Raw genomic sequence first — 24,491 nt, 5'->3', positions numbered from 1 at the left:
GTGAAACAAAGAAATTGACAGTAATGAAATTCAGTTGGTTCGGTTTGTGGGGTTTAACGTCCCAAAGCGACTCAGGCTATGAGAGACGCCGTAGTGGAGGACTCCGGAAATTTCGACCACCCGGGGTTCTTTAACGTGCACTGACATCGCACAGCACACGGGCGTCTTGCTTTTCGCCTCCATCGAAAAGCGGCCGCCGAGGCCGGGATTCCTGATTTCCACTAGAATGTCAGTAACGAGTTATTTCTCTTACCCATTCTGCACGCTTCCTATCTCTTAATGTTACCCCTACCATTTTTCGTTCCATAGCCCTCTGCGTTGTTCTCAACTTAAGTAGAACCCTCTTGGTTAGCCTCCACGTTTTAGCCCCATAGGTGAGTACAGGTAAGATGCAACTGTTGTATACTTTCCTCTTGAGCGATACTGGTAAGCTGCTAGTCATAATCTGCGAGTGCTTGCCACATGCGCTCCATCCCAATCTTTCCCTTCTAGTTATTTCTCTTTCATGATCCGGATCTGCCAGTCCTAAGTAGGCATATTCGCCTACTACTTCCAGTGCATCGCTACCTAACGGAAACTGCTGTTCCTTCCCGAGGCTGTTGAACATAACCTTAGTCTCCTGCATATTGATTTTCAGGCCTACCTTTCTACTTTCCCTGTCTAGGTCATCAACCATTATTTGCAGTTCATCCCCCAAGTTACTTAGCAAGGCAATGTCATCAGCAAATCGCAGATTACTGAGGTATTCTCCATCTACCCTTATCTAACTACTCCCATTCCAAGTCTCCGAATACTTCCTTTAAGCAAGCTTTGAATAGTACTGGGGAGATCGTGTCTCCTTGCCTAACACCTTTCTTTATGGGAATTTTTTACTTTCCTTATGCAGAACTATGGTTGCTGTGCAGCCACTATATATATCTTCCAGCACTTTCACGTACGGCTCGTCTACCCCCTGATTTCGCAATGCCTGCATCACCGCCGAGGTTTCTACTGAGTCAAATGCTTTTTCGTAATCAGTGAATGCTATGTATAAGAGCTGGTTATATTCCGAGCATTTTTCGATCACCTGGTTGATGGTATGGACATGATCGATAGTATATTACCGTTTCCAAACTATTCGCAATGGTACTCAGAACACACACACACACACACACACAAAAAAAAAAACTAGTGAAAACCAATTGCACCAGAAGAACAAAAACTTCACTTATTTTGGGTTAAAATCAAGGATATCAATGGACATTTAGGTATGTGATAAATAAATTATATCAGAGAAAGAAGCAAGAATACTTGCTTCTACGGGCACTAATGGGAGGAAGAACAGCTGCCGGGAGAAACGGTCCTATGGGAGAAACGGTTTGTTCTTTTAAATACTCCAGTAAGGCCAATGCTGTTTTCTAGATTATTAACTGTTGTGAGACTGTTGATCTCGCGATATTGCGACTTTCCTGTCCTATAAAACTAATTTACGTATTGATTTATAGGAAAGCAAAGGCTCAATATCGATTTGACATTTATCGGACTTAAAGGGACACTGAACAGAAAAGTGAAGTGGGCTTGCATCGATAGAACATCAAATCCGGACCACAAAGAGATCACTATTACTGAAAACAAAGTTCTAGTAAGGTAGAAAAGAGCAAGAAAAAAGATACAGGTATCGCCGCCACAACTGAAACGGCCGAAGCTCGCAACTGCAAGTCACGTGACGCGCAATGAATCTCGGAGGCTGACAAAGGTTAATTACGCTGCATGTTATACGCGAGTAGTAGGTTTTCTCTCCACCATAATAACATGCTTCTATCACGTGGATAGGATAGGATAGGAAATACGTTAATTTCTCTAGGAAGGTCTTGTGCTAGTAGCAGAAGAGGTCCATCTTCCGTCTTCTCACAGGGTCGGCGCCCCTATTCCAGGGCTCCGCTGAGCTTCGCTGCTCGCTGGGCATGCTGGATCAGACCTAGTTGGCAATCCAGATCGCCGCTGGAGAGCCGGCTCTCCCACTGTTCCGCACTCAGGTCTTTACTAAAGCTATCGTTATTTCTACATTGCCACGTGATGTGGTATAACGAAGGTTTGCTACCACACCATAGGCAGGTGTCCCGATATTGCGACGGGTAAATCTTGTTTAGGATATGCAGGTTAAGGAATGTTCCTGTCTGCAGTCTTCGCCAGTACACTGCCTCTTGTTGTTTTAGATCCCGATGAGGCGGCGGATAGCGGATCCGTACCCCCTTATAGTAGTTCAGAATGTCTGAGTACGGTAGGGCCGACTCGCTCGGGTAGATCGTCCGATTGGGAGGAAGATCGGCTCGTGTACCCTCGAGCTACCTCGTCGGCGCGTTCGTTCCCTGCTATGTCGGTGTGTCCTGGCACCCAGTAGATGTTGTGTGTGACTTTATATGGGGTCGCGCTCTGGAGGAGCCTGAGCGCGGCGCGACCTATGAGGCCGTTCGTGTAGTTAGGGCACGCTTCTCTCGAATTTGTAAGAATCACGTGGAGACGACGGGGAAAATGTAACCTAAATGGAACAAGGCAAAGAGAAACCTACTTGGCGGCGCCACAGGCGGCTTTGTTCTTAGTTTCGGTGATGTTCTGGCGCAGGGACGCTCGCATAGCTTTGCTTTAAACGTGCAGCTGAAACGGCTAAGGGCTCTTCGGAAGATCATGTTTCGCCGCGCACCTGCGCCGCTTCAACCCGCAAAAGCCATCGCACGATCTGTGGTGTTGAGGCCGTTGTAGTGCAGGCCAGCAGTCGCTGCGAGAACACCGATCATTGTCGGATTCAGAAACTGGATCCATGGCTGGTACAAAAGAGAAAATATGTTGACGACGGTACGACGCAAAGGCCGGCGGTAGGTTTTATGCATGCTTTCATTTCGGCTGCTGCTGGACCACACCACTCGCCGCGGGCCAGCTATCATGGAGTCTGTAATACGTCATGGACGGTGTCATTTTATCCAATACGTAGTTGGGTTGAACTGTTTGAATTCAACCGGCAGAGAAAAAAAAGCTGCAGAACTTCTTATCGCAATATCTCATCAATAAATGCATCTTTGCTGCCGGACAAGTGAGAGCAATGTCACGAAATATCGTAGTATTGGATTCCGCTAACATAAAAATTGTCAGTGTCCGTTTAAAGGTCAAAACAGTATAGGCAGTCTAAATCGGAGTTCGTACTCCTGGAGTCTTTTTACGCTGCGAAGCTCACATGAGGCTTTTGCTCACTGTTTTAACGTGAATTTGCAGCGCAGCTGTTAGCTGTCAGATCTGCCTAGCTTCGTATCTGACCATTTCTAGGCTCTTCAAAGAAGGCTTTGCCTTTATCACTACAAGAAAGAAAGCAATAAACGTTGTTTTGAGGGAAGAAAATGGTGCAATCGACACCTAAACAGCGCCGGCCGTGAAAAGGAGCAACGAGGCGCTGTAGTGCGAGACTCTGGAATATTAAGTCCACCTGGGGTTCAGTAACGTGCACTGACATCGCACATCACACGGGCGCCTCATCTCATGCGCTCAGTGAGAAAGAAATAGATGTCGTCTCCAGAATAATTGAGATCACCTTTTTATCGCGCACTTGATTGCAGATCAACGTGCATAAATCGTACAGCACACAGGCGTGATTCGATTTACAGGCGGTGGCCATCTTGTGAGCTTTTTCTCAGACTGAGCATCAAGGCTTTTGATAATGTCAGACATGCTGCGATCTTAAAAAACCTCCACGGACTCGGGGTCTGGAGCCCACACCTACAACTATATCCGATACTTTTTCTCGGGTAGAAAGTCCTCCTTTCGAGTAGGAGATCTCCACTACGATGATTTTCCCCTCGTAAGGGCACCCCTCAGGGATCCGTCCTCTAGCCTTTTCTCTTTAATATCGCAATGCTCAAACTTTCACACTAATTAGATCAGGTTACATCCTTGACGTCACATTAATTCACTTCTTGTCTACCCATTTTAGCCTTCGGTACTTCCAAATTGCGCGCCAATCCCTTCCTACGCCCTTTTTTGGCTCGATTGCAAGTTGCGTGACGTCACATCCTTGACGTTACCTTAATTGACTGATTTAATTAACAATTTTAGTATTTGATACATGCAAACGTGGCGCCAAGCCATTGGCTAATCAGACCATTTTCGCCTTTACTTTTACATTTCTGTCTCTAATTAATTACCTAATTAATTTATTGGACCAATTATTTTTTCGGAGACAACATTACGTCACCCTCTATCGATTGACACTGCTCTTAACCTTTACCACTTCTCAATTACTCACAACTGCTGCGGACAACGTTTACATTGTTTGCCTGTAATTAGGTACCTAATTAACTTATTGGCCTGTATTTTTTCAGCACCAACATTACCTCACCTTCTATCGATTGACACCACGGAGTAACCTCTACCGCTTCTCAATTACCCATGGAAACGTTGCGCGGCGAAGAGACTAATGCCACAAGCTGCAGAAGAGAAGAACCTTCACAAATATCTTAAACTGACTTGAAAAACGCTGTAGGGAAAGTTAGCAAGTGTGTCATCGAATTTCCAGCGATATATGTTTTAAAGGAAAATTAGGGCGGGCTAGATCCGGGGCCAGGCCTTCCTCGAAAGCCAAGGGACGATCGGCTAGAGATCCGGACTATCAAACTAGCTGTATATACGCAAACTACATCAAAATATGACGATTTTCTCTGTGAGTGTGTGCATTCTCGTTTACTGCACATGTTGCCCTGCAGTTCGGTGTGGTGGGTGGTAGAAACATTTTATTGCCATTGAACAAACAGTGGGGGCGAAGCACCCTGCATGGCACTTGGGTGCTCCCTTACTATGTGGGAGACAGCCTTATAAAGCAAAAGAAAGTCCTTGAAGAGCAATCCTCCTCATAGCACTGGAGATAATCTTCCGTTGTTCTTGACTTGAAGTGCTCTTCAGGAGAGACTCCCAGTAGGACTCTGCGACGTTCGGTGATGGGGGATGAGGAAAGGTTGGGCATGTAAGAAGGATGTTGTGATGATGGTGATTGTGGCGAGCGTGCGGGTGGCTCGAAAGGAAGTGAAGTGTGGCCGCGTGCGGGGCGGGCCAGTGCGCGTGAGTTTGTTCCGGCAAGCGAACGGGTCGGACGCTCCTGGGCGTCGCTGGCGGCGGAGTTCATCGTCCTGGGCCTGGCGTTCAAGGCCGGCTCGCCAGCACCTGTCGGGCACCTGGTCCGAGGGCTGGTACTGCCCAGCGCTTCGCCATCCGGCGAACAGCTTGCGGAGACAGCTCAACCGCTCCAGCGTGCCTGGCCGCCGCACTTGTGCTGCCGCACTGGTGCCGCACTTCGCAGTACCCGGGCGTGACGCGGTACCCCGCGGTACACCGCAGTACCCCGGACTGTGAAGCAGACGCCGGACACAGACGCCGGAGCGTGGCCTGCCGCGCTACCGAGTCCTCGGGCGACTGGCGTGAACGGAGCACCGGCGGACTCGCCTGCACCGGCATCTAGTCCACGAGCGGAAAACCAGAAGTAGGACGGTTTCGTGTTGGGACATATCCTATTGGGATAAGCTAGGCTGTATGCATGTCTGTGCCAGTTACGTTAATTGGTCAAGAAAAGAAAAGCGTCCGTGTGTCTGTGAACCTGCTCTGCTACCTGCCCAGAGCTCCTGAACGGACCTGGGCCCATATATAACATCACAGATGTGTATGAAGTGTCCTGGTTTGCCGCACAGTCTGCATGATGAAAACTGGTCTGGGTATCGGGCATGTAGAAGTATAGGGTATGGAGCCGTCCGAAGCTTCGCCAGTGTACGGCCTGCGCTATGGTGAGAAAGGGGGCTGGGGATGCATATTCCCTTCGTTTGTCCCGGTAGTACACGAGAATATCACGGAAAGAGAGAAGGCGCTCCCCGGCCTGTACAGAGGGCTCCGTTTCACTAGCCCGGAATGTAAGACCTCGGGCTAGGGAATTAACCTCTTCGTTGCCAGGGAGGCCGGCATGTGCTGGCGTCCAAATGAGGCTTATAGTGTGGCGGGGCTGCCAGAAGCGTAATATGCGAGCAGCGGTGCGGGATATATAGCCGTTGGCCTAATTTAGAATCGCAGATTTGGAGTCAGAGGTAATTTTTGTGGCAGATGTAGAGATGAGAGCAAGCGCGATGGCTGCCTCCTCTGCCTCTTTGGCAGAATTGGTGATTATAGAGCTGAAAGTAAGCAGCTTTGCTTGATTGTCGGCTACAGCCAGGACCATACGGGAGCCTACGTATATTCTGCTGCATCTACGTAGACCACCTCTTGGTCCTCGCTATATTGTCTGTGAAGGGCATGAGCCCTGGCTATTCTGCGGCCCTGGTATCGCTCAGGGTGCATGTTTTTAGGGATTGGAGGTACGATGAAATTAGAGCGGAGGTTAGGAGAAAGGGGTACACCGTCAATGAGGTGTGTAACTGGGCTTAGGTTTAAGTGGGATAATAAAGTACTGCCAGCCGCCGAGTTGGATAGGCGCGCTATTTGTGCCGTTAATGTAGCCTCTCTAAGTTCCTCGAAAGTGTTGTGTACACCGAGTTTAAGGAGTCGGGCATTAGATGTGCTGGGGGGAAGTCGTAGACCCGTTTTCTTGCAACTTCGTAGGAGCGCGTTCACCCGGTCTCTCTCCTTTTGTTTGAGGGGGAGGTATGGGAGGGCATATGTGGCGCGGCTTATAATATAAGCCTGGGTGAGGCGAAGTGTGTTTCGCTCCAGTAAGCCAGCCAGACGGTAGGCTATGCGGCAAATCAGTCGGGTGGTCTGTTGATTTTGTCTGTGGAGAGTCTTTATGACTTCTCCGCGCGCACCACGAGTGAAGAACTAGACCCAGCACACGGATTGTGGATACTAGTGGGATCAAATGGGTACCTAGCTCGAGGGAAATAGGCGGACTGCCTGAATCGTATTGTTTGGGGCGGTAGAGAATGAGTTCTGATCTTGAAGGGGAGCAAGTTAGGCCACGTTCCCTTACATAGGTGTCAATGGTGTTTAGTGCCAATTGTAGATGTCCCTCTATTTCGGCATCACTGCTGTGGTTAGCCCAGACAGTGATGTCGTCGGCGTAGAGGCTGAAATGAATGTCGGGGATTTGGGCTAATTTTTCGGGTAAGTGGAGAAGTGCTATGTTGAATAGTATAAGGGAGAGGATGGCGCCCTGGGGCGTACCTCGTGCACCTAGCGTGATCTCTGGAAGGCAGTGGTCGCCAAAGGTAAGTGTGGCTGTGCGCTGGCTCAGGAAGTCCCGGACGTAATTATGCAACTTGGCGCCGACTCTCAGGGTTGTAAGGTTCTGAAGGATTGCTGAATGTGTAACATTATCAAATGCTTTGGTAAGATCCACACCTAAGATGGCTTTGGAATCATAGGTTTGACAGTCGAGAATATGTTTTAGCTGTAAGAAGGCATCCTGTGTAGGAAGGCCAGCACGAAATCCAAACGTGCAGGTGGGCATGAGTTCGGTGGGGGCGCTCGCATTATTCATGAATTATTATCTTAGCAGTGTGTACCATGTGTGGTCACGTCTTCCACTTGAGCTCTGATTGATTGATTGATTTATAGGAAAAGAAAGGCGCGGTAACTGCCTCACTTGCTTTCTGCGGACACCTCAACCGCGCCGTAAAAACTTATTTATTTATAGGAAGGGAAAGGCGCGGTAACTGTCTCACTTGCTTTCTGTGGACACCGCAACCGCGCCGTAAGGGAAGGGAGGAAGAAGGGAGTGAAAGTGGAAAGAGAAAAAGAGGAGCCGTAGTGGAGGGCTACGGAGTAATTTCGACCACCTGGGGATCTTTAACGTGCGCTGACATCGTACAGCACACGGACGCCTCTTCGTTTCGCCTCCATCGAAACGCAGCCGCCGAGGTCGGTTTCGAATCCGGGTACTCCGGCACAGTAGTCGGGCGTCTTACCACTGCACCACCCCGGCGGGGCACTGAAGCGTGCCTTTCATAATTGGTTCACAGGAATGGAAAGGCGCCGTATCTCTCGCACTTGCTTCTGTGGACACCTGAATCATGCAGTAAGGGAAGGAAGGAAGATGGGAGTGAAAGTGGAGCTGGTTACAATGGAAAGGCGTGGTATCTGTCACGTTTGTTGTTGTGGCTGTAAGAAGGAGGTTTCCACTTTCACTCCCACCTTACTCCCTTCCCTTACGGCGCGGTTGAGGTGTCCACAAGAGAACAAGTGATACAGTTACCACGCCTTTCCCTTCCTATCAATCAATCAATCAATCAATCAATCAATCAATCAATCAATCAATCATTCAATCAATCATTCAATCAATCAATCAAAGAAAATGCATGGCTCTGTAGCTGAGCCACCTCCGGGGTGGCGAGGTGGTGAATGGTGGCATTCCTGGCCCTATGGGACTGGGATGGTAGGTCAGCGCCGCTTGCGGTGGGGGCTAGCCAGCCATCGAATTTTTATCTGTTGTAAGCCGTCAATGCACCCGCCACCGCTTAGGTGGTTGATGACAGCTGTCGCGGCGCGCTCTTTTTCTCCCTCTTCTTTTCTTTCTTGTCTGCTTTAAGAAAAAATTGCCCATAATTACGTTACTTAATAATGCGAAATTTGAGCGCAGCTTATCGGCTGTTTCACATTTTCGATAGATTGAGGCAAAGATTTCGAGCAAGACACGTATGTACAATTACAGACAACTTTATTTTTATTTTTTCACGCGTATTATATCAAGAAACACTGCACGAACAGTTCTTGGCTGTCATGAAAGAAGCTTTGTGGTCGGAGAAAAGAAGAGAGCAATTGAGTTATCGGAAGGTTGTGGGAAGCAGCGCGTGGGCCCATAGGAAAGTTGCGCGACGAACAGATAGCAGTGACTAACTGATGCCGCTGACGCCGCTAGCGAGTGAAGCGAGTGAGAACGGGATGCACGCACCGTGATCCGCTGCCAGCGAGCGGGCGTTTCGGCATCCGGAGAGCACCCTCGCCACCACGCAGGAAGAGAGGGGACCCCCTCTTCCTCTTTCTGCATGGCGGCGACGGTGTTGTGCTGTGCGATGTCAGCGCACGTTAAAGATCCCCAGGTGGTCGAAATTACTCCGTAGCCCTCCACTACGGCTCCTCTTTCTCTCTTTCCACTTTCACTCCCACCTTCCTCCCTTCCCTTACGGCGCGGTTGCGGTGTCCACAGAAAACAAGTGAGACAGTTACCGCGCCTTTCCCTTCCTATAAATAAATCAGTCTACGCAGTCACGTGGCAGACTCCCCTGAGGGGGAGGGACAGGTCGGTTACCACCGCTTGCGGCGGAGGCTAGCCTGCCATCGAATTTTTATCTGTTGTACGCCGTCATTGCACCCGCCACCGCTTTGGTGGTGGATGACGGCCGCTGTTGCGGCGAGCGTCTTCCTTCCCCTCTTCCTTTTCTTCTCTATTTTCTCTTCTGTCTGCACGAGGCAGCGGACGCCCCGTCGGGGTGGTGCAGTGGTAAGACGCCCGACTACTGTGCCGGAGTACCCGGATTCGAAACCGACCTCGGCGGCTGCGTTTCGATGGAGGCGAAACGAAGAGGCGTCCGTGTGCTGTGCGATGTCAGCGCACGTTAAAGATCCCCAGGTGGTCGAAACAGCTCCGTAGCCCTCCACTTCCTCTTTCTCTCTTTCCACTTTCACTCCCACCTTCCTCCCTTCCCTTACGGCGCGGTTGCGGTGTCCACAGAAAACAAGTGAGACAGTTACCTCGCCTTTCCCTTCCTATGAATAAATCAGTTTAAATCAGGCAACGGAGGTGGCTCAGCTACAGAGCCAGTAGTAAGCCCGTGCATTTTCTTTTCCTTCTTCCCACAGCCACAACAACGCAGTCACGTTATCTTGACTGGCTAGCGGCGGCATCAGTGAGTCGTTGCTAGCGCTGTCTCCGGCGACCCCCCCCCCCCCCCTTCCTCCCACTCTTCCTGTCCTCGTGTTCTTCGGTTGCTGCGCGCGCTCCTGCCCCCATCGTTCGCCGCTGATTGCACCCCCCCTCTCGTCTTCCTGCGAGGCTCCGATTGCCGAAGCGCCGGCTTGAACTGAGGGGATGAAAGGGGGAGCGAAGCTGGTTACGAGGCCGACGCGGTCGACGCCGACGCCGACGACGACGCGAAAACCAGGAGCGGGCGCAACTCTAAAAGAAGAGGGAAAGAAAGAAGCGCGCCGCTACAGCTGTCGGTAGCGGGTGCAATGACGGCCTACAACAGATAAAAATTCGGTGGCAGACTAGCCCCCTTCGCAAGCGGCGTTGACCTACCAGTCCCAGCCCCGTAGGGCCAGGAACAGCCACCATTCATCTGGACACCCGAATCGCGCCATAAGGGAAGGAAGGAAGGTGGGAGTGAAAGTAGAGCTGGTTACGAGGGACAACGTCGACGCCGCGAAACCCAGGAAGGAGCGACAAAAAGCTGCGCTCTAAAAGCGAACTATTTTCACTGAAATGATACCCGAGCCCCCCTGTACATGGCCATACAGCGAACACAGCGATTTATACAGTGCTAATTATGGATCACTCAAGAGCAAGAAGACACAAATACATACACGTGATAAAATCACCCATTTGCCTATTGATATTTAATGAGTTATAACAGGGACGTTGATTTGATGAGATAAACACTACATTTTTCTACCTGAATGTTTCATGTTTTTTATTTCATGTGAGTTTGCGGGGTTTGTCACGTGATCACCAATTGCTTGAGTTAGAATTTCTCTAATATGATAACAACTGTATTATATAGAACAAATACAGTTGCACTTTTGAATAACAGAGCTGTTAAAGGGAACTTTTCATTTTTATGGATGTCGATTTCGGAAGCACTCTGTTTATGTAAGCGCGCTTACCAGAATAGTATTGCTTGGCCCTCTATTTTCTCCTCGCTTTCTTAAGTGCTTACTAAGGTGTACTACACGCAGTTAGCAGTGTACTGAATGGCCAAATGATGGTCGCAGGTTGAGGTCTGTACCCTCACAGGAGGAGCGCACCTAGTGCATCCTTCCATCTGACAAGGCAAGCAGTGTACTGAATGGCCAAATTGCCGAAATAGTGCGTCAGGGGTGCCCGCTCTCCCCGGTACTCTTCATACTTTCGCTCGACCCGCTGCTGCGTAGGGTCGCCGCGTACAGGTGTATTCGAGGTTGTCCATCAGTAGGACAGGAGACTGTCGTTGTATTTGCATACGCGGACGACATTTCACTTTTCGTGCGTGACAATGACAGTTTCATTGTTTTTTTTGAACATATTTTCAGAATACGCAGCTTTATCTGGAGCGCAGCTCAACACGAAGAAAAGTAACGCACTCCGCTTCGGTCAGTTCAAGGGCCCTTAACGCCGCCGTGCCGTTTGTGGACGCAGTGCGTGTACCTGGCGTGCTATTTGAGCCAAGCGGAGTTTCTCTCCGCACCTGGGAGAGCTTTCGCGAGCAATGCACGTGACGCAGCGCGTTTCAACCTCACGCTCAATGCTAAAGTCAGTTTCGTCAAGACACGAGCGTGCGCTTTCCCCCTTCATGTGGCGCGTATCGCGACAATCCCGCGCCCAAACAAAAGTCCCTTATAGGGACTTTCGTTTGGGACGGCAGGACAGCGCTAGTCGCCTGTCACATCCTATACCTTCCGACGAGCAGGGGAGGCCTTGGCCTGCTGTGCATACCGACAGTGGCTCGAGTACTCGCGTTAAGGCTGGTGGAGAAGCTATTAGCTGACGAGTCTTACCCTGGTCGCTCGCTCATCCTGTACTGGATGAGCACGGCTCGTCATCTGCTTACACCCGAACATTATACCTCTGTCCACAGGCGTACAGACCTCTTCCTTTTTACCGCGAGGTTGCTGAGACAAAGTCGACTCTCGATGCTTACCTGTCTGATGTTAATGCAGGCGACCTACCAGCCATATGCATCAGCGAGCTAGTTTCCTAGTTGCCGTTCGCAGGCTTTCTGCTGATGAGCAACGAGAGACCGCTGTCCAATGGCGAGAGTGGCCAGCTTGTCGGCTGCCAAATTAAGTGTGAGATCTTGACTGGCTTAGGCGCTGGGGCGTCCTCCCCACGCGACAGCGTCTTGCCATATGGGGTATTGTTCCCAATGACCAGTGCGCCAACTGCAGTGCTCCCGAGAGCCTCTCGCATGTTTTTTCCGAATGTGTAGTTGCGACAACAATGTGGCGGCTCGCATATAGAATGTTTAGCGTCCGCATGAACCCCCGCGTCAGTCGCCGGCGCAACCCTTTCGAACGTCTTGTGTTTACTGTGGTCCTGTTTATGTTGTGGCGTCGCAGTGCCTCGCTTAGGCGCGCCGCACTCCCGCCCGCGCAATGTATCCAGCATTGCAGATGCTGCGCCTCGTCATTTGGAAGTATTTGTCTGGACAGTTAGAAACGGACGGCGAGGTGCGGTTTGTTGTACGGGGAAGCAGACTTGAGATGCCTGTCGTAATTTATTAGAATAGGCCATAAAGGCTTCGGTGCGGTAAGCATGGCTTGAAGGTTCCCCACAGTACTCATTTTACGGCCTAACCAATGTTATTGCGTGATTTGTATGTATTATAGAATCCGCGTGCTTTACTGTGAATGAATGAATGAATGACAGATACAATTTTGTGCAGGGGGGGGTAGGGGAGCGGTCGTTAAGGGGCCGCCCCTTACAATCACTATGTGGGCTCCCTCTTACGGGAGCCCATTGGCGTCGGCCGCAGCCCGGGTCTGCTCGACCATGATCCGTTGGGCCGTCAGGTCAGAGCAGTCAAGCAGGGCTACCTCCTACTTCTACCGGGAGGGTTGGATAGGGGGGATAGATCTGGGGCTTTATGACATGTTCCCACGATGTAAAAGTGTCCGAGGAGTTCTCACAGTGCGAGAATTTCCCCGTGGAAGCGGGGTCAAGGTATTTTTATACAGCCGGGCCCAGTAAAAGTTTGGTCACCTCTTAGAGATGAATTCGGATTTCTGCGGAGCGGAGGATGAAGGCTAATTGCTGGGACAGGCGTGATACCTTTGCTCGTGAATGGGGGTCGAGTTTGTGTATCTTTATCGGAGTTTGCTCTAGTCGGGCAATTTTTCCTGCGCGGAAGGTCTTGCCAATGGAAGGGAGCAAAAGGTTGTATTGAGTATGCTGTGCATGTTGTTGCCGAGGCTTCCCTCGGTGTTGAATCAGTTTGCGTATTGAATATTTTTGGTGAGGGTAAGGTCTGGACACGTGTCTCAGGTCACGGAGTTACCTCTGCGAGTTGGGTGGGTGGGGTCGGTTCGAAGAGTGAAGCTCAATGTGCACATAAGTTTCGCCAGCTTACGCCCACATTTCTCTTCACGCGCGTATCCCCAGATCGCGATGGGGGCGTTAAAATCGTTAACGATCAATATAGGATCCCTGCCCGCAATCTTTAAAGTACGGCTAAAATGTCTGAGAAAATAATGTTGGCTAGTCTAGGGGAACGATAAATGTTTAGAAACGTGTAGCGGCGGTGTCTGCTTTCGTAGCGAAAGGAGGGCCACCATCACGTTCGAGAATTCCGTTTTGAGGTCTAGGTCAACGAGCTTGGCTGTGTAATCTCCATGCACGCAGATACAGGAGAGGGTGTCATACTGAAACGTGGTATAATTTGTAAATGTGGGACCGCTCTCTGCATGGCTCTCTGGAGAGCTACCATAGCAGGAAGTAGCTCTAAAATTGTGCGAAAATGTCTCGTAGGTCGGCCAGCATACTGTGTGCGTTGAAACCTTAACAGTTTCCCTAGGTAATTAGGATGGAGGTGACCAATTTCGATTGGGGGGGGGGGGGGGATTTTCTAGGTTCAGGGTTGCCCACTATTATCGGCAAGAGTGGTAGGTGATTGCAAAGGAGATGCTCCGGAGCCAGAAATCACGGAGAGGGGGAGCATCCTCCATTATGAAAAGGGAGAAAATGTCTTCGTCATCGAACTCGAGCTATCGTCGATCAAGAAAGGTATATCTGAAAGCATGAGGTTCAAATTATTCGGGTTATCAGTAATAACCTCTTTATAATCTTTATCATCTGGGTATAAATCAAGGAACTTTGAGCACAGAGCGTTCTTGTGCACCGTTTGCGAGTTTGTTGTGTATAGTCACTGGCACAGCTCGCATAAAGAAAGTCATCACGCGATACAGGAATAAGTCTCTTTCATGTATACGTCTTGACAGTATGGTTACTAAAAATATTACCACGATAACTGGGACGGCTTGCTCGGAACGAACGAGAAGATACATACCGCCCACAGAACTGCGACGTTGCCACTAAATTGTCGAAGCCGCCTGAATGAGACCCAGTGTTCGAAAAAAAAAAAAAAACAACACCAACAACACCAACAACAAAAATAACAAAGGTTACTCACCTTTCTCGCACACATGCGGGTACAGGAGGCATCATTGCATTTGAGTGATTTATTCTGGTTAGCAACCTTTTTCTTTCAAGCGCCCGCATATTTTGAGTAGAGCCTTCTTTCGAAAAGCGGCGCTAACAGTCAGACTTGGCCACTCACAATAAGCTCTTTTCTTGCATCACAAGAGAGACGAACGTTTAAAAGAGAACGGAATTTAGGCAATCATACTGCAAAGATGCTGGCCGTTGCACTGTTAACAGCTGTCCTGGTTGCTCTGCAAGCAGAAGCAACGCAAGGTAAGAATTTTTTTTTTGCATTGCTGGTAATTTCTCTTGTTTATAAGGCGTTTTAGATGCTTTACAAACAAGCTAATGAGTAACAGAATTATACTTCATCAATTATGCACGGATGTTTTTGCATTCAGTAGTGGGTGCAGAATTGTAGAAGCTGAAAAATATAGAGTGGTGACAAAGATTTTGCCCACGAAAGTATGAAATCCACTGAAAAAATAAAGCCGATGTAACTGCGGTATTCCTTTCGCTCCTTTTACCAGACTGACTTTCAAAACAAGTTTCCAGCATAAGGAAGTACGTTTTTTAACTCCAGTGTGTTGATCTCCTTCCACTTTCACTTTAGCTGAGTTCGTATGAAAAGCGACTTATCCACACTGTTGCACGATTGATAAAGAAGCTACCCTAGAGTCACCGAAACACCATGACCAGCAATTATGGCCAAGTGCCCATCACAGAAGTTTGGCGGAGTGTATTAGTGAGCAATAGCGAGATTTATAATAGGGGGACCCTATCGGGTAGCGGCACAGAGGAATAACGGGGCGAGAATGCGCACGTGCGGAAAGCTGCGTTGAAAGGGCAGAGGGAATAGCGAGGTGGAGACGCACACGCACCGGCGCCATGCTGTTCCTCTATGCTCCTAAAACCGATAGGGTCACCCTATTCTAAATCTCATCATCATCATCATCCTGACTATATCCACTGCAGGGCGAAGGCCTCTCCTATATTTCTCCAATTAACCCGATTCTGTGCTAGCTGCATCCACTTGACCCCAGCGAACTTCTTAACCTCATCCGCCCACCTAACTTTCTGCCGCCCCCTGCGACGCTTTCCTTCCCTTGGAATCCAGTTTGTTACCCTAAGCGACCATCGGTTATCCTCTCATCGCACTACATGTCCTGCCCATGTCCATTTCTTCTTGATTTCCACTAGAATGTCAGTAACTTGAGTTTTTTCTCTGACCCACTCTGCGCGCTTCCTATCTCTTAATGTTACCCCTACCAGTTTTCGTTCCATAGCCCTCTGGGTTGTCCTCAACTTAAGTAGAACTCTCTTGGTTAGCCTCCACGTCTCAGCCCCATAGGTGAGTACAGGTAAGATGCAACTGTTGTATACTTTCCTCTTGAGCGATACCGGTAAGCTGCTAGTCATAATCTGCGAGTGCTTGCCAAATGCGCTCCATCCCAATCTTATTCTTCCTATTTCCTTTTTATGGTCCGGATCTGCGGTTACTACCTGTCCTAAGTAGACATATTCGCCTACTACTTCCAGTACTTCGCTACCTAATGTAAACTGCTGTTCCTTGCCGAGGCTGTTGAACATTACCTTCTAACATTCTAAATCTCACTATAGTTAAATTGACTTTGACTCCGTGAGTCTAATTTTTTATGGAGACTCTGACATGTATTTATTTTTTATTTTTTATTTTTCGTGTGAAAAGCCAAAGTTTAGAGAGTTTGCTATATCCTGCTCTAAGTACGTTGAAATTCATTCACTAGTTGGTGTAGGTTTGGGAACCGCCTATATAAAGTAACTGAAAGCACGATAACGATGGGTTTCATATCAGCCAAGCAAGACCGATAAACCCTTCCTGGAATGACGGTCACGGCGCCGGACAGACGAGCCACCAGGAAGCTGCGGTCATGTGCTTTCTTCGCCTTTCTTATAATGTAATCTTCATTAGAGCATTCTAATCCGAGTAGGTTAATCCTTTAGTAAACGCCTTAGCACTGACCTTTAGTGTATATTCGTAAAGTAGTGATTTCTCGTGCATTTGGTTTGGTCTCATCTCCACTGAATTCATTCTTGAGCAGGTTAGTAAATTTGTATCGAGAATAAAGAAACTCAGTAACTTGATGTTCGCGTTACAATCGTAAAAGAGATATTCAATACTTTAGGAGAGAAACTTTATTCTCTAAGGAGAACTTGCAGCTGTACACAAGACGGTAAGAGTGCCACAGAAATCAGCAGTATCCATACGAGATTTTCTGGCCTCGATTTGTCGCGACGCTTTCTAACAGTTGAATCTTTTACGCGCAGGCGCTGTTGAGTGCGGCGTGAGCAGGACTCCAGGAAGGCGCATTGTGGGAGGTCGGAACGCTTTGCCCGGCGAGTTTCCTTGGCAGGTACGGACCTGTTTCCTTTGAGAGAGCAGCTCAGTAACTGAGGAACAAGAGGCGGAACCGTATATATGCATGAGCTATTAAGAATTAGAAGCTTTTAGTTACCATTATTAGTAACCTTGAGGCATCGTCGAGTGAACACCGAGAACATGCGAGCATCAAAATGTAAACATCCAGGCACGAGCAATATTTAACGAGACGAGTTCTTCGCTCTCTAAGGCTTCTGCGCCTTCCCCACAGGTCGAGGTGGTAGCAGTTCGATGTGCATTCGGGCACTTGGAATCAAGTCTTGCACTGTGCTCAGCTGTCAGCCCGTGGCGTTTTCCCCTTTAGCAGGCGTATGCCCGAAGAGCACTCAAACGTGCTGCTTCTATATTCTTGTCAGGCTTGCCACGCTTCGTGGGCGTGTGCGTTACTTTTATCCCCTCTTTTTTTTTTTTGTTATGAAATTGAGGTTGAACAAGGATGAATAGGAACTTTGCCTGGTTAATCACATTCAAGCACAGGTTGCTCTACAACCAACGTTTAGCTTAACAAATTATTCGGAATGATGAATGAGCTAGCGTATGAATTACATCGCAGATAGATTAAAGTCTGATAGGGAAGTGGAGGAATGCGCACTAAGAAAATGACAGAGGTTTGGTCATCGCTAAGCGCAAGTTTTACGTGCGAAAGCAGGTCGGTACGCGCCGTTTCAGTTACTTAACTTGCGTTTAACTTAATTTACCTATGTTTCAGTTTGCTTAGCGCGGCTAACAGCAAAGGCTATTTTCAGAATTCAGATCTCGACCACGCTCAGTATCTATATTGTTCATAGCAAAGCTAAGCGTGCTCTTTTCCGATAACAACACTTGGCTAGACGAAAGGAAACTGAAATTGTCTTATCTATTCTTGCGTGTGTCAGTCGTTTCTCACTACTTTGTTTTAACAACATATTCGCTGTCACAACTGTCTGGTGAGGATGCGTAGCCCCAGTCAAGCCTTTAATCTGGCTTTTTGGCTAGGTATCGCTTTAAACACTGGAATGTTGAAAAAAATATTGAATCAATTTAATTATTCGGTCGGCAAAATCCCCCGTACTCGATCAGCACTTAAATTGCGTATAAGGCAGCACGCAAGTACCATTAAAAAAAAAAAAAAAAAGGATAAACGCTTCAATAATGGCTCTTTGGCCTATAAATCTCTGAGAAAAAGAGTCTGATTCCACACGTATTACATAGTTGACTGTATATTATAGATTAAGCAGCCTGGTGTTAAACTGGTGCTTTTTTCAGGTACTTTGAGCTTTAAAAAATAAGAAAGCTGATATAGTGGAAATTAATTCGTTATGAGGCGAAGCCCGACTCCATTAAGTTTTCCATTTTCTGAAAGCACTCCACGTCTGAGCGTAAACTTCAGATGTCAGCGATATGGTGGACTAAAATGGAGACCAAAATGAACGCTTTCTCGTGCCATTTCTGTCACAGGTGGCGCTGAGAATCAGAGAATTTGTGTTCTGCGGAGGCGCCATTGTTTCGCCGACTGAAGTGGTGACCGCGGCTCATTGCGTTGAAGGGTAAGACTGCACCCGATGATCGTGTCGCACATCTTAATACACGCAGACAAAAAAATATATGCTAGGGAGCAGGTAAGTCGCACCATAAAGGTGTACATGTAGCCAAATGTGGCGAATGCAACCTTATAGAACAGGTAACGGGCGAACACAAAACAAGATTCCCTTGTAGACGTCGTGAGCAAGTGGCACTGTACCTCGGCGTTTACTGATTGAGCTTCACTTGGCTACCGTGACACTCACATTTTAATACGGAGTGCTTACGCTTAACGAGCATTTTGACAACAGATATAAATCCGGACATAACTAGAGGACAAGTTGACTAGAGCTAGAAAAATTCCATGAAAAAATTCTAAAAGAGCTTAAATAACAAAAAGGCTTCTCGGTGACTGTCGAAGCTCGTTCTACAGGCAATTTAAAAGCGTAAAAGACGCTTGAGCTTTAGCACAGCTTTTTGCAATTTTACAAATATTTCTTGGGACATACAAGCAATGGTTTTCATTCAATGTTCAGTATTGACCGTCGGAAAACAGCCCCTATAAGAATGCTGCTGAAATGCGATTGAACGAAAATCAGATGCGGAGTTTTGTAATTGTTGTTGTTAGGCTCTCAAATTATTATGCCACTGCACAATCTATAGGACGTCCATGTGCATAGTGTACTAAGAAGATGTCTTCAGGGGCATGCTGGGAGAGTAACGCTTTTGGGAATCACAAAAGCGTTCGTCCCTCGTCCGGCATGATCTGTCGACCGTTTCACGCCTTCCGCAAGGAGCCATAAAAACTTCCTTCATGAACTTCATTGCGGCGGTTTTCGGTAGAATACGTGCTCAGCTCATCTGTTAAGTAAAGCTTAAATAAAGGAATACTTATATATATTTGTTAGATATAAACATCGCCATCCCTTGTCATGCCTACTAAGAATTTGCAGGCATCAAAACTCATGACCACCTGAATTACTGAAAGAATAGGACCTATTTAAGTAACTGACGATTCATTATCGAACAAAGCGTCTCGATAACAAACATCGTTCGAAAACCCGATCAATGACTTATACGTATTAATTCAATGTCGTGCTTTTAGTGAACATGTTTTGTGTCTCGTAACGTTTAGTTTGCAGGTAACATTAATGTAAAATTCTTTCTGTTTGTTCAATCACGCGCGCAGAATGAGCCCAAAGCGACTCAATATTTTAGCAGGGAGTCTGAAGAAATCCGTGCCGCTGGATGACACTGCTCAAGAAAGATGGGTACGTAGCATCTCAAATTCACTGAAGTATCCGTAGTGCACGAAATCAACTACATAACATGTATAGGTTTAAAGTTAGTTACACCATATTATAATAAAAAAAAAACAATCAAAAACAACTACAGAAAATTTTGTTGCTACAACATAATTTTTGTGCGGTTTCTGATCATAAAATTGTCGTGAAAACCGACATTTGTTGATAACATAGCAAGTTTTAGTAGCCGCGACAGAAAATGGCTACAAAACTGCACACTGCAGAAAAATTACAGAACTAATAAAAGTACTGCGCAACTACGGAAAAGAATAAGAAAATTTGCGTTCTGCTTACGACCTTACGAGAAGACTATATACAGATATATTGGCGTAATTTTTACACAGTTCTGTCGCTTTTTCGACTGGGAGTATAGAAGCTACTTGGAATAGAAAAGAAAGGAAGGTATTTCTTGTAAGTAAAAAAAAAGAAAATGAATATTCAGATTAAGCTCATTGTTCTGTTTACTTCCTGGTAATAATAATAATAATAATAATAATAATAATAATAATAATAATAATAATAATAATAATAATAATAATAATAATAATAATAATAATAATAATAATAATAATAATAATAATAATAATAATAATAATAATAATTGGTTCACAGGAAGGGAAAGGCGCAGTATCTGTCACTAATGCTATGTGGACACCTGAACCTCACCGTAAGGGAAGGGATGAAGGTGGGAGTGAAAGTTGTAAAGTTCAAAAATGTCACCGTCTAACAAATTTTGGTTTGAGTTTAATGTCGATTATATTCAGAATATTTTCTTTCCTGCTATAAAAGAGTATACCTGCTATTGCTATTTATTCGTATTAATATACCCTTCAAATCTATGGCACCAAACAAACGCAGGTTAAAGAAATCGTTGTGCACGAGGGCTTCGCGGGCAATGATAAGCTGAGCAACGACATAGCCGTGCTGAAGCTCAACGAGTCGCTCGACTTCGAAGGCTCGGGAGGCTTTGTGGGGCCCGTGTGCCTACCTCAGGAGAATTACAAGGCCGATGCTCTGCTCACCGTTTCTGGATACGGCACGTTATTTGCAGGTAACACTTTCGACATTAATTCTGTCAAGTAATATGAAGGAGTGACTATTGCCAGAAGCGTCCTTGTAGCCTGTGCCTTGCTGAGGTTTACTTCGATAAACAGCGTGCGTCATTGCACTATGCAGCATGGCAAGACGCGAGCCACTTATTCGCAGCTTACCGCGCATATTTTCTCGGGAAGGTAGTCGCCCGTATTGAAAAATGTATATTGAGTGCAAGAAAATGTCATGACGCTGCGAAAAGCTAACCATTGTTTAGTAACTGACCTAAATCTGCTGCACATTACATCGTTAGTATGACAGGGATAACGCCATGTTCTCGCACGGCCTGTCTTCCAGCAAATATAATCAATCAATCAATAAATCAATCAATCAATCAATCAATCAATCAATCAATCAATCAATCAATCAATCAATCAATCAATCAATCAATCAATCAATCAATCAATCAATCAATCAATCAATCAGTCAATCAATCAATCAATCAATCAATCAATCAATCAATCAATCAATCAATCAATCAATGCCTGCTGCATAACAGGTGGACCAGTGGCAGGACAGCTGAGAGCAGTATCCGTGCCTATCATACACGACGACAAATGCGGCCGCATCTACAAGGAGGCCTTTGACAGCTTCCACGAAGACAACCCGTTTGATGCGGAGGCCATGTTCTGCGCCATGCAAGAAGGAGGTGGCAAAGACTCCTGTCAGGTAATGTCTACCAGAGTTAATTCTGTGCGGTGCGTATGACTACTGATATTTTTTAAGCGCATTCTGGAGGCTTGGTGCCTTGCAAAAATCAGAGGAGATAACGATTTCAGCCTGTGCGGTCTCGTGTTCAGAGTCTGCACAGAGCGAAGAGGGTGAGGCATAGATTGTTAAAAAGTCAGGACCAAACTACTTCTGACACCATGGTCAGGACGAAACCTCGCAATGAAAACAACAGAAATAGCGACAGAAGGATTAATATTATCTTAGAGCCAGTGTGGCAATCAAAAATATAAGCACGCAGGTGCGATATTTCTGTGTATTATATTGTGCCACACAGGTGCAGCCGCAGACGTGAAACATGGCCGAGTTTGTAGTAGCATAATGCAAGGAAGCATAAGTACACCAAAAACGCTACAATGTTAACAAGAACTCTTGCCTTCATTTTTTTTTTAAATCATACCACCACCCACCCTCCTACCCCTCATCTCTTTGCAAAGTTTTAAAAGCAGCAGTGTTGTATTAATTGAAGGCACCTATAACGAAAAGACGAGAAAAGAGTACTTGGGATGTGCTGGAGCAACATTAGAGAGTACATGTTGGGATGGGGCTGCAACAGCTCGGTTTTTTAGATTTCAGTGGACATTTAAGACGTATCTGAGGTGTCCAGACACCTGCGTTGGACAATGTTATCTGAGGTGCTTCGTTTCGCTTCATCATGCGCGAATGTCTGACAGGATGAGTAGCGTGTTACCAGGAAATTAAATGGCAATGAACGATAAGGAAAAGCACAACACAGTGTAGTCGCTTACAGTTGCAAATGTTGGCTGGCTTGCTGAAGTACACGCTCAATTATGCATTGAATATGCCTACCGAAGATGTATTACGGTTGTTCAGAGCACGAAACAGAAAAAGAGAACTAAGTTTATGTACGCATTTAAGAAATTACGCCAGAGTGAAAACGTATCTCACAGAAACTGGAGCCGTGTCCCAATCGATATCCGGTGACAAGTCAGCGCTTTCAAGTTAGGTAGAAGAACGATGAGTATGCATAATTCTTGTTAATGCGCAAAATTCTAGGTAATCTACAATGGACTGCCGTAGAGACCTGCATTTCAAAGTGTCCCACTGTTTTAATCGTCATCACTTGTTCCCTGTTCGCAGGGAGACTCTGGAGGACCCGCCGTTCAGCGGCGTGGAGGGTTTGCGGAGCTGGTGGGCGTGGTGTCTTGGGGCGTGGGTTGTGGCCACTCGCGCTATCCCGGTGTTTACACCGAGGTGTCGCGCTACGTGCCCTGGATCCTCAAGCACACGTCCGCCACCAAAGGAAACCCCTGACGAGGACGCCGTGTACCGTAGTGCCCCTGAGACAAGGAACCAATATCAGGCATTGCCAGAAGAAACCAAGCCATAGAGAACAATAAAACTACGTATTGCTGGCCTGAAAAGTGTTGGTGTAGTTTGATGTCGTATGAAATTTGGCACGAAACCACCACTGTTGGAAAATAAAAAAAATGAATGCGTAGAGTTTGTTAAGAGCGTCACGAATACAGAATGTCGTTACTATTCCGCTGTTTCATAGCCGAATGGGGAGTCCACGTTAGGCATGTCAACGAATATGTTATAGCTAAACGTATTCAGGGATAGCTTGCAACATGTAGTAGACCTGAAAAAAAGGGAAGTATGGAGTAATTATATAGGAATGCGTGCACACGCGTACATCGCTGCACATTCACTTTGGTTTGCTCACGCAGTATTTGAATTATTTATCTCAACAAATCCTGTACCATTCCAATTATGCACTTTGAAAGACGAACGCAGAGAACATTAGCCTTTACTGAAGCTGCTCGTCCCACACGTTAGACCATACTTTATGGAGACTTGAGGAACGACGAAAAATTACTTATTAGCTCCCCCAGATTATAACTGGACGCTAAGAAAAAGGAATCTCACGCCAACTCAGAATTAAATCAGTTTGTCAGAAAGCGCCTATAATAAGAACATAATGCTACCAAAATTGCAATATTGAACGATGACACGCAATAACAAATAACATGGGCATACTGCGAAGAAAACAAGTGAATGGTAAATATTAACTCCACTTACACGAGAGAGAGAGAGAGAGAGAGAGAGAGAGAGAGAGAGAGAGAGAGAGAGAGAGAGAGAGAGAGAGAGAGAGAGAGAGAGAGAGAGAGAGAGAGAGAGAGAGAGGGGGGGGGGGGGGGGGGGACTTTGTGATGCATCGCCGAAGAATGGAACCTGCTTGTTGCCGTGGGCTGCGATGAAGCAACAATGAGGCGTGTTCGAGGATGCGAATAACAGTCATTCTACAGCTTCTTTTGCTTTGACGTTCGAAAAAAAAAAAAAAAAAAAAGATTTTGTATGACTCATGAAAACCATGGATGCCAAGCCTCTTAGGTTCACTAAAAGCGCTTAAGCTAAGAAGGCAGGGACATCGAAGTAATCAGTAAATACAGATATTTTACACCGAGAGAAACACGCATATCATACCTTTCTTTCTTTCTCTTTGTTTTTTTTTTTCTTTTTTGCGAATAGCTTTACCTGCTAGACACGATAGCCATATCTTGAAGCATAGCTTGGAGCTGCCGATTCCGAGGCAAAAACTTTCGCACCTAAAGCGATGTGTTGCAGCTGAGTTGGAGGACAGTGAAGGAAGCTTAAAGTATCGCCCAGAAGGCTATATGGCTGTACTACAGCCTACATCTTATAATAAGGCGCAGTTCGTCGATTGCACAGATCCTATACGTTGAGTGAAAATGTAGAGAAAATCGAAAGATGAAATGTTTCTTTCACGAACGTTTTTGCACCGGTTTTTGCAGGCTATATGATCTGTTGGCTTTAATATAGTTGAGATGTGTATGTAGTCTGCAGAGTCCTCTACAATTTTCTTCCCCTGTTCCTGTCCATTCAACGGCCCTTCAGAGTTGCCTCTTGTATTGCGATTATTACTATGTGAGCTTTTGTGCAATACACTGGTGCTTTTATGGAATGTAGGAAAGAAAGTGTGCATTAAATTATGTAACTTTCACCAGGCGATGTGAAAGCTTTAAAAGACCTGTAAACTCAAGTCCTGTGACTGCAGGGCACACATTGTTATGATTAGAGTTTTTTCGATGGCGTATGCCGCAAGCAACTGCCAGCCACCAACACTAGATATGCA

At 46.7% G+C, this 24,491-nt stretch overlaps 1 protein-coding gene across 1 annotated transcript; it reads left to right on the top strand.

The window, feature by feature from the left end:
- Positions 1 to 14,541: 14,541 nt before the first annotated feature.
- Positions 14,542 to 22,648, top strand: LOC146185756 (trypsin-1-like). The gene is made up of 7 exons (XM_084607911.1): positions 14,542 to 14,602; positions 16,637 to 16,722; positions 18,186 to 18,274; positions 19,438 to 19,519; positions 20,411 to 20,603; positions 21,144 to 21,313; positions 22,475 to 22,648. The coding sequence occupies exons 1-7, from the start codon at positions 14,542 to 14,544 to the stop codon at positions 22,646 to 22,648; spliced, it is 855 nt and encodes a 284-aa protein (XP_084464037.1).
- The last annotated feature ends 1,843 nt before the right edge of the window (positions 22,649 to 24,491 follow it).

This window comes from Amblyomma maculatum, chromosome 6 (assembly GCF_055883805.1).
Source record: "Amblyomma maculatum isolate TAMU_Amacu chromosome 6, ASM5588380v1, whole genome shotgun sequence".
In the NCBI taxonomy this organism is placed as follows: Eukaryota; Metazoa; Arthropoda; class Arachnida; order Ixodida; family Ixodidae; genus Amblyomma; species Amblyomma maculatum.
Note: the sequence above shows the minus strand (reverse complement) of the source record. Positions and strands in the feature narration are given on the sequence as shown.